A 12,051-nucleotide genomic window follows, 5' to 3' on the forward strand; every position below is an offset into this window, starting at 1 on the left:
CTAGAAATGTGACATTTTTTAAACCACAAAAAATTTGGAGAAAACTCAGACTGGCAGCATTCCGTAAAAAAGTCAATCAGTTAATTAAGCTAAATAGTTTCCTCTGTCAGTTCTGAGGAGATATTCCAGACGTAAAACATTAACTCTGGCTCTTTCTACCGATGTTGCCAGACCGGCTCTTAAGCAGAGATTGTCAGCTACATGTCTCCAAAAAACGGGCACTAGGCCAAATGATCTCTTCCTATACAAAAACAACTTGCATGATCTAACGCCTCAGAGAAATAATCACTGCTTTGCCTAGGATGCCCACGTTCTCCAAATGAATAACAAGAAGCCGCCTTGGCACGGCGCTGGGGCCTCTGGAATGTGTAGTTTTGACTGCGCGTTCTTATCCGTTGTCTCTATGACATCAGAGGGTAAATTGGACTACAACTCCTGAGAAGGTAACTGGGCGCATGCGTGTTGGCCAGTAGAAGGCGCTTTACGAGTTACGTAACTTGTTAATTCGGCGCAGAAAGAATGCCGCCGTCCCGTTGGCGGGGTCCCGAGATAATGACGCTGGATTGGGCAGTCACCGCTGTCAATCATCGCTGACAAGCGGACCGCTGGATTGCGCGTCACATGAAGCAAGCGGGGAGTTTATTGTATTGAAGTCATCCATTCAAAGCTGAAGCGTTTGGATAAAGAAGTTTCTTTAAAAAAAAGCAATTCTCGCCACGTTCTTCGGTTTCCCTTTCATATCGTCAAGCTTCACATGCTTTCCCCTCTCTGTGACACATTGACAGCCTTCGGGAGGGGTGAAGCAGCACTTTCGGTGCGGGGGGAAGAAGCCAAGCTCCGACCCTTCACTCGTAGATGCGACTCTGCCCGCCGGCTGCAAGCTTGGGCCGCCGCCGGAACGTTCTGGAACCGGTCTCCCCATGGCCGGGCGCGCGGGGACGGCAGGAAGGTGGGACGGTTTGTACAGCCGCGACCCGAGCCGGCGGCAGGCGGCCCTGGACGGCATCAGGCAGGCGGTGTGGAGCCTGAGCGAGAGGCTGGGCGGCAGCAACGACGGCGGAGCCCCTCCGGTCCCCAGCGCTGGGAGCTCGCCGGCGGACGGTTTGAACGAGTACCTGGTGCGGCTGCTGGTGCTGTCCAGGAGATGTCCCTTCGGCGACGTGAGAGCCAAGTGTGCAGCTATCCTGCAGACCGTGCAGGTAAGTTCACTTCAGGAACCCCATACCCGCGGTTGGGTCCATCTTGGTCACATAAACCTCCCTGAGGAGAGGATGAAGAGTCTCCGCACAACACATCGGCTCTTCGTTCACTTCCCTAGAATGCTCCAGCATTTTGTGTGTACTCGATACGTTCCTTTAACCGACATCCCGAATGGGTCTGTAAATACTGACGGGTGCAAGGACGGAATGGACCAGTGATCTAAACGCGCAGTACAGGCACTCGTTTATTTGTAGATCTCATTTTGAGCCCTACCTTACTCAAAGCTCGTGATCATTGCACCTATTAATTTTGTGATTCAAGAAATTCATTTTCTGCCAATTTGGAAAACGTTATTCCGGTTTTTAAGAATCATTTACACATTCGCAGATTTTTTTTCTCTCTCCCTGGTGCCGGTAGCGGATAAACGCCAAATTCTGCAATGCATAAACTAGTGACTATATTAAAATTGTAGAGCTTCGAAAAGATACCGGTATAAAAATTACTTCTGTAAAACTCCAGCGCTTGGTTCTGGATTGCTGCCACACAGAGAGAGCCCTGTACTTAATTAAGTCCAGCTATTTAACGAAATTGGATCTTCCTCATTTGACCAATCAAGTTTCCAAATTGTTTTTCGACACACATACGGTAATCATTACAAAGTGGGAGAAGGGGGTGGGGTGAATAATGTGATTAACGTCAATGGAGTGAGTGTGAATTCTGAGAAGAGGGTGATGAAAAGCGTTGTTACAGCAACTTGCATTCGTGTTACACATAATGCTGGCAACACTCAGCAGGCAGCTGTGGAAAGAGTTACTTTCTCAGATCATAGTCCTAGATCATTCCGATGACGAGCCTTGGACACGAAACATTTATTTCCCGAGATGCCGCTCAGTTGAGTGTTCAGCATTTACACGTGTGTGTGTGTTTATATTATATAAGATGCTCCTTCCCTCGGCTAGCTTGCAGGCCACCCTTGGATAAGGTGTAGAACTTGACCCCTCAGGGTCACGTGAAGCCACAGGAGCAGGTGGTCTCACAAGTCCCGGTTATGCGATCACTGACGCCAGGCAGACAGTCTCTGAAGAGTATTGATAATGATTGGAGCCACCCGTCTTGTAAAGGCGCTGCCTGACAGGTGGCAATAAAGCAAGCCACTTCTGTAGAATAACTTACCTAGAACAATCATGGTCATGGTTAGGACCACACGCAGCACATAGTGATGATACAGTATTAAATGGGAGATGCAAGTGACTGCATTTGCTGAACACACAGGATGTTAGGTATTAATGCTGGAGTAATAAAATGGATTCAACAGTGGCTAGATGGGAGATGCCAGAGAGTAGTGGTGGATAATTGTTTATCGGGATGGAGGCCAGTGACTAGCGGGGTGCCTCAGGGATCTGTTTTGGGCCCAGTGTTGTTTGTAATATACATAAATTATCTGGATGATGGGGTGGTAAATTGGATTAGTAAGTATGCTGATGATACTAAGGTAGGAGGTGTTGTGGATAATGAGGTGGGTTTTCAAAGCTTGCAGGGAGATTTATGCCGGTTAGAAGAATGGGCTGAACGTTGGCAGATGGAGTTTAATGCTGAGAAGTGTGAGGTTCTACATTTTGGCAGGAATAATCCAAACAGAACATACAGGGTAAATGGTAGGGCATTGAGGAATGCAGTAGAACAGAGAGATCTAGGAATAACAGTGCATAGTTCCCTGAAGGTGGAGTCTCATGTAGATAGGGTGGTGAAGAAGGCTTTTGGAACGCTGGCCTTTATGAATCAGAGCATTGAGTACAGAAGTTGGGATGTAATGTTAAAATTGTACAAGGCATTGGTAAGGCCAAATTTGGAATATTGTGTACAGTTCTGGTCACCGAATTATAGGAAAGATATCAATAAATTAGAGAGAGTGCAGAGATGATTTACTAGGATGTTACCTGGGTTTCAGCACTTAAGTTACAGAGAAAGGTTGAATAAGTTAGGTTTCTATTCATTGGAGCGTAGAAGGTTGAGGGGGGATTTGATCGAGGTATTTAAAATTTTGAGAGGGATAGATAGAGTTGACGTGAATAGGCTGTTTCCATTGAGAGTAGGGGAGATTCAAACGAGAGGACATGATTTGAGAGTTAGGGGGCAGAAGTTTAAGGGAAACACGAGGGGGTATTTCTTTACTCAGAGTGATAGCTGTGTGGAATGAGCTTCCTGTAGAAGTAGTAGAGGCCAGTTCAGTTGTGTCATTTAAGGTAAAATTGGATAGGTATATGGACAGGAAAGGAGTGGAGGGTTATGGGCTGAGTGTGGGTAGGTGGAACGAGGTGAGATTAAGAGTTCGGCACGGACTAGGAGGGCCGAGATGGCCTGTTTCTGTGCTGTGATTGCTATATGGTTATATGTTATATGCTGGAGGAACTTGACAGGTGAGGCAGCATCTATGGAGGGAAATGAACAGTTGATGTTTTGGGTCGCGATCCTTCAACTGCTCTGAAATACTGGGGGGAGACAGCCAATCTAGATATGTGAAGGGAAGGAGTGGATCAAGACCTAGCAACTAATAGGAGGATCCAAGTGAGGAGAGAATGATAGGCAGATGGAAGAGGGGAGAGAGGAATTGGCGACAGAACCCAGAAGTGATTGGTGGGGGGCAATTTTAAGATGGATAAAAAGATGATTTTGAAGGACAAATGCAATGTATGCACCTTTTCTTCATTTCAGTGACAGAACAATTTTGAGTTACAGTTCCTAGAAACAAGGTCATCATTTTGAACACGTTGTGCTGACCCCTGATATAAAAGGGCAACCTTGTAGCTCTTTTGAGTAGTTTGTCAGATGACTCTAAAGGGGGTGTGAAAGTTCAGGATTTATCATCTCGTTGGGATGTTGACCATTATAAACTGAACTACAGTTGCGAGAACAAGTTTGAGAACCTTTGCAAAAATCTGGTTTTCTGCATAAATTAATCATAAGATGTAGTTTGATCTTCAAAGTCACAATAATAGACAAACACAACCTGCCTAAACAATTATACTTGACCTCACTGAGTACACCATTTAAACTTCACAGTCTAGGTTCAAAAAAGTATGTGAATCCCTGGGATAACTCCTACAAAAAACTAGTTGAAGTCAGGTGTTCCGATCAATGAGATCAGATTTGAGGTGTGGGTTGTCGAGGTGCCCTGCCCTATAAATAAGACACAAAGTCAGCTTACTGACAGAGCCTGCTCTTAAGAATTATCTGTTTATGTGCACCGTGCCTTGATTAAAACAACTTTCAAAAGACTTTAGAAGAAGAATTGTAGAGATCCATCAAGCTGAAATAGGCTACAAAAGCATTTCTAAAGATCTGAGTGTTCATCAGTCCACAGTAAAATAAATGGTCCGCAAGTAGAGGAAATTCAGTACTATTGCTACTCTCCCTAGGATTGGGTGGCCTGCAAAGCTCACACCAAGAACACAACGTGCAGTGCTGAAGGAGATAAGAAAGAACCCAAGGGTAACAGCAAAAGACCTGCAGAAATTTCTAGAACTTGCTAAAGTCTCTGTTGATGTGTCAACCATAAGAAAAACATTGAACAAGAATGGTGTTCATGGAAAGACACCACTGCTGTCCAGAAACAAGGTTGCTGTACATCTCAAGTTTGCAAAAGACCACCAAGATGTTCCACGATGTGTCTGGTACAATGTTCTGTGGACAGTTGAGACAAAGGTTGAACTTTTTTGACAGAAGTGCACACTGGTATGTTTGAAGAAAAAAAGGGCACTACACATCAACACCAAAACCTCATCTGAGCTGTGAAGCATGGTGGAAGGAGCATCATGATTTTGAGCTGCTTTGCTGCCTCAGAGCCTAGACAGTTTGCAATGGTTGAGGGAACAATTAATTCAAAATTGTAACAAGACATTTTGCAGGAAATGTCTTGTTACAATAGCAGTCATCACGTGAAGCTTAGTAGAAGTTGGATGGTGCAAAAAGACAATGATCTGAAACAGGAGTAAATCAACACCAGAATGCTTTAAAAAGAAGAAAATGTGTTGTTTTGGAATGGCCAAGTCTGAGTCCAGGCCTTAACCTAATTGAGATGCTTGTGGCATGACCTGAAGAGAGCTGATTATGCAAGGTATCCCAGAAATGTTGATGAACTGAAATAGTTTTGTATGGAGGAATGGTCTAAAATTCCTCCTTACCATTGTGTAGTCTGATCAGTTATAGGAAACGTTTGGTGAAGATTATTGCTGCTAAAGGATGTTCGACCAGTTATTAAATACAAGGGTTCACATACCTTTCCCAGCTTGGACTGTGAACAGTGTGTTCAATAAAGACATGAAAGGTACAATTGTTTGTGTATTAATTTAGGCAGATTGTGTTTGTCTATTACTGTGACTTACATGAAAATCAGACAACATTTTGAGTAATTAATACAGAAAAACAGGTAATTGCAAAGACTTGCAATCTTTTTCTTGTACTGTAGGTTAGGCAACTCACAACATATCTCCTAAAGTTCACACTTCATTGCCTCTGCACAAACAACAATTAAGTTGACCCCAGGCCATCCACTTAAACATGAATTCTACTGTTCTTTCTGTACCAATACTCACTCAGACCACTTCTCCAATTTATTACACCAATATAGGGGATTTGCTGTTGGCCAGATGATAATGAATTCCACATTTTGAAAATTCCCCAGTGGTGGGGAGAGTTGTGCGTGTCATGGTGCTGGTTGAGTCTACAACCCTCTCCAGCCTGGTGTGATCCTGTGCATTGGAGAATATGTACCAGGTGGTGATGCAGTCAGAATGCTCTCAATAGTCCATCTGTAAAAATTTGCAGGAGTCTACAGTGACATACAAAATCTCCTCAAATTCCTAATGAAGTAGAGGTGTTGGTGAGCTGCCTTCATGAGTATCTCTCAGTGTTGGGCCTGGGATAGGTCCTCTGCTGTTGCCCACCCTTTCCACCACTGACCCCTCAATGGGGTTGGTGTGTGCTCTCCCAGCTTCCCTTCCTGAAGTCCACAATCCCTAGTTTTGCTGACGATGAGTACAAGGTTGTTGTGATAGCTGATCTATCTTGCTGCTTTGTGCCTGGAGGGCAGGCCCTTGCATTCAAATTATCTCTCTTTTGTTGATGTTGGAGGATATTACCAAGGTCCTGTGTTTATGGATTTGGACTACTGACCATGAACTTTGTCAGTCTTATAGTTTTTTATTCTGTGTTTTTTGCCTATCTTTTTATTGTTGTTTTTGTGTGGGGGAGGGGCATTTGGGTGTTGATGTTGTGTTTTGTTTGGGTGGGGTTGCTGATCCTGAGTGTGGAGAGAATAGAGCAGTGAGCTACGCATACATACTTGGAGTGTTCCTGAGTTGATTGTCAAGGAGGAGGAGATGTTATTGTTAGTCCACACCGCCTGTGGTCTCCCGATGAGCAAGTCAGGGATCCTGTTGCCAGCTTCTGCAGTACTGTTGCTTCTAACCTCTTTATGCTAGTTATCTCCCTGTTACATTCTCAACCTTAATGCTGGATGTCAATCCAAAGCAATGACTATCCCACTGTCTGCACAGGGAAGCCCAACCTGTTGAGTTCCTCCATTTTTGTTTTGCTTTATGTCTGGCAATAACTGGCCAGGAAGTATATCTTTCTGTGAGGAAGCTTTTATAAATAATAGTTAAGGAAACCTAATTAAGGGTAGTTTAAGTTGACAAAAGTGATTATGCTTCAATATACTTAAATGATTTTGACTAATGTGATTAAATGTTAAGAAAATAGAGAAAGGAATTATCCATGTGGATCTTTGAAAGCTATTTGACGAAGGTGAATATAAAATGGTAGTTAACCAAAATGAATGGAGCCGGGGCAGTTTGGATAAAAGTTTGGATCATGGGCCCAAAGCAGAAAAAAATGTGATATTTTTTCAGCCATGAGAATGACAGACAATGTTTACCAGGAATCAGTGCTAGGACTACCAGACGTACAGTATCATTGAGAAGAATTAGGCCATTTTGCCCATTGAGCCTGCTGTGCTATTCCATCAAGGCTGATTTTATTATCCCTCTCAACCCCATTCTCTTGCCTTCTCTACTAGCCCACGTCACTCTTGGGCAGGATGTAGCACCTATGTAGTTCCTTAGTTTCATTCTCCCCCTCTTCCCCCCCCCCCCACCATTCAGAGTCACTTGCAGGTGGTGAATGGTCATATGAGCAGCTGGTACATATCACAAGCCCTGGCAGTGCATCCACTGATGCCAGGCAGACAGACCATTTACCTTGGTATGTAATCCTTATCAATCTCTGTTTTATTGTGACCAATAAATGTGTACATCCGCTGATATTTTGGGCTTTCACCCAAAATTTTACCAAAAATTAGAGCCACCTTCCAATCTCTAGACCAGGGGTATCAAACTCATTTTAGGTCACGGGCCGGATTGGGCAAAATGCAGCTTCATGCGGGCCGGATTAGTCGGGCGCGTGCGAACGCAGCTTTCATTGCCTCCGTTTTTTCAGCCTGTTCTCATGTGTCTCAGTCTCTGCTATAACTACAAAGTGTTTCAGTTCACAAATTCCGTTTCTTATGAAGAAGACTGCTGAGCAAGCATTATTTTTATGATTGGTATTAACTTACAATCATAGGCTTCATATCGCCGGGCCATTAATAATTAAAATAATAGATCTATCTAAAATGTATGGCCCGCGGGCCTTGAGTTTGACACCTATGCTCTAGACTTAGTTACACAGTCTAGCCATCCGTCCTCAAACTGTCAATGTACTGTTGTAATCCTTGCTTTAATAGAACCTTGTCCGCTCTTCCTATTTGTCCATGTGCCTGACTTTGTCCTAATGTCTTCCCCCCCCCTTCCCCTGTAACACTTTAGTTGCTTCATATACGCCTTGTATACTGGAGCTTAATTCTCTTCCCTTCATTTCTCAGACATGGTTATTCAACGTGCAGTGAATGAAATTCATTGAAGGTTAGATCAGAAGAGTTAGGTTTATTTCCTTGGAGAAAAGTTTGAGAGGAGATTGAGTAGCAGTGTACAAAATCATAGAGTTTAGAGCTCAGAGTATTCGATTGGGCAATTTGAGGACCAGAGAATATACACTCAGTGGCCACTTTAAGTACATCTGTGCACCATGTTAATGCATATAACTAATCAGCCAATCATGTGACAGCAACTCAATGCATAACAGCATGCAGACGTGGTCAAGAGATTCAGTTGTTCAGACCAAACATCAGAATAAGGGAAGAAATGTGATCTAAGTGACCTTGACTGTGGAATGATAGTTGGTGCCAGACAGGGTGGTTTGAGAATCTCAGAAACTTCTGATCTCCTGGTATTTTCGTGAATGACAGTCTCTGGAATTTATGGAGACTAGTATGAAAAACAAACAAAAATCATCCAGTGAGTGGAAGTTTTGTTGCTTCGTTAAAGAGAGAAGTCAGGAGAATGGCCAGACTATTTCAAGCTGACAAGAAGGTGACAGTAACTCAAATAACCATGCGTTACAACAGTGGTGTGCAGAAGAGCATCTCTGAATGCACATCACTTTGCACCTCAGAGAGAATGGGCTACAGTAGCAGAACATCACAAACATACATTCACTAGCCACTTTATTAGGTACAAGTGGTACATGATAAAGTGGTCACTGAGTGTATATTCAGACTTCGATCAAAAGACATAGGATCTGAAAGAAAACTTTCTAAAAGTGTGTTTATGATTGGGAATTACTGTACCTGTTTGTAAATGCTGGGGCAGCAGTTGATGAGGACTTTAAAAAGGAATTGGATGTATTTGAGAGAAAGTAACTTGCAGTACTTTGGGAAATGACCCACGGAAAAGTGAATTTTTGAAATTTGCTACCCAAAATGTTCTGTGGTGCAATTCAGTAAAGACTGACAGATTTCTTTGATATTTGGGGACTTGAAGAACAGCATTATCTGTTTTTATTTCAGATATTCAATGTATACAGTTCTGTTTTTCGATTAAAGTTCTTGTACTTTGCTTTCTGCTTTGCCTGTGAAATCACTTCAGAGTGTTTGTTTGCCTTCTGATGCATACCTAATGAGATATTGCAAATGCCTTGTGAGAGTGGCCAAGTTAAATTTGAGATCAAAAAAGCATTTGGTGCCTGCTGTTACATTTAGTAACTTTTTTTTCTGAGAACAGTAAAATGCGTCCTTCCCAGTGATTGCAGACTCTTGGCCACAAGTACAATGGATTTCAATTAATTGGGACACATCGGGACCAGTACATTTTGGCCCAGTTAAGTGGCTTCCCCAATTAGCCAAAGTTCATGGCAACAGTTTAAAAAGGTACAAAAAGATAAACTGAGTAACAAATTAAGTATTTAAATTAAATACAGCACAAATTAGAACACCATCAATGCCACTAGACTACTACAAAACTGTATATTGGTCCCTAATAGCTATTGATTCAGTTCTCACCTGTGGCTCTAAGAAGCTGTTTGCCTGCAACAGTGGCTACACCCAGTGTACAGCTTTAACGGGTGGGCTAAGAGAGGTGAGGATAGCTGGCGGGCCTCATACCCCAATGAGATAGGCATATGCCTGTCCTAGCGTGTGAAGTTGGCTCTGGCGGATTGGGTGAATGAGACCTAGAGTGAGATCCAACGATCAGGAAGTTGGTACTGCAAAACTCTGTGGAGAGCAAGGGGCATGACAAGGCATATGGTCATCTGCTGAACCAAGGCAGTGCCCAGACTACTTGCACCACCGGACCCAGACTTCTGAGGTCAAGGGAGTGGAATTACCCCAGTGCAATGGCTTTTCTGCTTCAGAAGCTCTCCTGCATAGAACTCCTGTCATTTTTGGATACGACAGACAACCAACCACCGATTGGCGGAGGAATTCATCCAGTGTACACTGCCGTGTGCTTTAGATTGTAAATGATCAAAATCAGCGCAGACACCTAGTGGAGATGATGGACCACCTTCATAAAATTCTTTCAACGATTGTGTCGTCCAAATCTTCATTTTCATTCTAACATGTAAGATATTTGTTGATAACTTGTTCCTAACTTGTTGAAATAGTGAAGTTGTTTCATTTTCACTCCCAGCTGTTTCTGGCATCTCTAAGCCTGAATGCTTGAAACTAAAGTGAACAAAGAGTTCCGAATAGTCTTGCCCCTTATTTCTTATCAACTATCAGTGACAGAAGTCACTGCTTTTTGAACAGAAACACACACAAATGACCCTTCAGTCATGATGAAGGGTCTGTGCCCAAAATGTCGACTGTTTACTCTTTTCCATAGATGCAGCCTAGCCCACTGAATTCCTCCAGCATTTTTTTGTGTTGCTTTGGCTTTCTAGCATCTGCAGATTTTCTCGTGTTTGGTATTTAAAAACTATTCACTTTAAGGATAGCATGGTGTAATGGCTACACAAGTGTAAGCTACTGGTGCTGGTTAGAAACTGGCAATAGTCCGCTATCCCAATTAAGCGGCATCGTGTCCCAAATAAACAGAGAGAATCTTGGCCATTTTCTCGATTAGTTTTTGTTCTTTAAGAGTTGGCCAAACTAAGCAGCTGTTTGTCCTAAATTAACTGATGACCCAATTAACTCGAATCCACTGCATGTCTATTTTTCTGTCTGAACCTACTTTATTGTGCTCCAGCTCTGCTTTCTGTTGTGTTTTTACCTTTGTCTTTCAAAATCAAAATAGTAGGTTAATGCTGTTCTGTATTTCCATGGAAATATTGCAGCGATGAGATCATTCACGTTACATTCTGCTGAATAAGCGAGTTCCAGTACAGAGACTTCCAGTTTCATAAATGTTAAATAGTTGGCCAATTTGATACATTGTGTCATTTTCTTCATTGTGCATTGTATATATGCTGTCAATCATCATAATTCTTGGCATGCAGGTTGCAAGTTCTTGATTTAAAGCTTTCTACAGACTTAAAATATTTCTGTTCTTTACTTTCTGATTCTCGTCTATTTTGCAGTTGCCTCTTACCTCTGCACTTCCAGCAGCAACAGAAGTTTTTATGCTGCTCTACTCTAAAATATAATTGCTGCAATTGTTTGTTGTCTTCTCCTGTACAGTATTCAAGTTTTATTAAATCATGTCCTCGGCTGCGGCAGCCCACCTTTTCACATTTAATTCTTTTTTCCAGTTAACTCTCTGTAATGCAGTATTTCTGTACATGCATCATCTAATTTCATCTTGACGTTAGTAGTTCACTAGTTAAGCTCGTGCCTCCTTCCTGTCCATTCTTGAAATCACAAAAGATGACGTAAAAGTACTCCTTAATGTGTACTTTTTAATCTTGTATTAATTTTATATGGTGATCATAGAAGGTATTCTTTGTTTTGTATGGTCCTTGCCTTCATACAATTTTCTTATTTGTATATAAGAAAAGTTGAGAATCATTTGAACTGCGTTCAAACACACAAATGACCAGTCCTGAAGAAGGATTTTGGCACAAGACATTGACCATTTACTCTTGTCCACAGATGCTGCCTGACCTGCTGAGTTCTCCAGCATTTTGTGTGCGTTCCTTTGAATTTCCAGCATCTGTAGATTTTGTTGTGTTCTAGTATCACTGGCGTATGTTGTGAAATTTGTTTTTTTTTGCTGCAGCAGTGCATTGCAATACATAAATTACAAAGTAAGTAGTGCAGAAAGAGAGGGAAATACTGAGATAGTGTTCATGGGTTCATTGTTCATTCAAAAATCTGATGGCGGAGGGGAAGAAGCAGATTTTGAAATATTGAGTGTGTGTCTTCAGGCTCCTGTACCACCACGTTGATAGTGGCACTGACAAGACAGCATCTCCTGGGTGACGGGGGTGCTCAGCTTTATAGAATATAGTCTATTGTGTACATTATTGGTCCCATTG

The 12,051-nt window shown here is 42.5% G+C and overlaps 1 protein-coding gene across 2 annotated transcripts in view; it reads left to right on the forward strand.

Moving 5' to 3' along the window:
- Window positions 1-228: 228 nt before the first annotated feature.
- The window catches only part of sesn1 (sestrin 1), a 78,355-nt gene continuing 66,532 nt past the window's right edge, over window positions 229-12,051 (forward strand). Inside the window, exon 1 of one of the 2 annotated variants that reach the window (XM_059982981.1) lies at window positions 229-1,199. In XM_059982981.1, the coding sequence (XP_059838964.1) occupies window positions 921-1,199 (279 nt within the window). In that variant the 5' untranslated portion in view covers window positions 229-920. The remainder of the gene's footprint in view (window positions 1,200-12,051) is intronic. The other variant, XM_059982982.1, reaches the window with a different exon arrangement.

The sequence above is a fragment of the Hypanus sabinus genome, chromosome 10 (genome assembly GCF_030144855.1).
Source record: "Hypanus sabinus isolate sHypSab1 chromosome 10, sHypSab1.hap1, whole genome shotgun sequence".
NCBI lineage: Eukaryota > Metazoa > Chordata > Chondrichthyes > Myliobatiformes > Dasyatidae > Hypanus > Hypanus sabinus.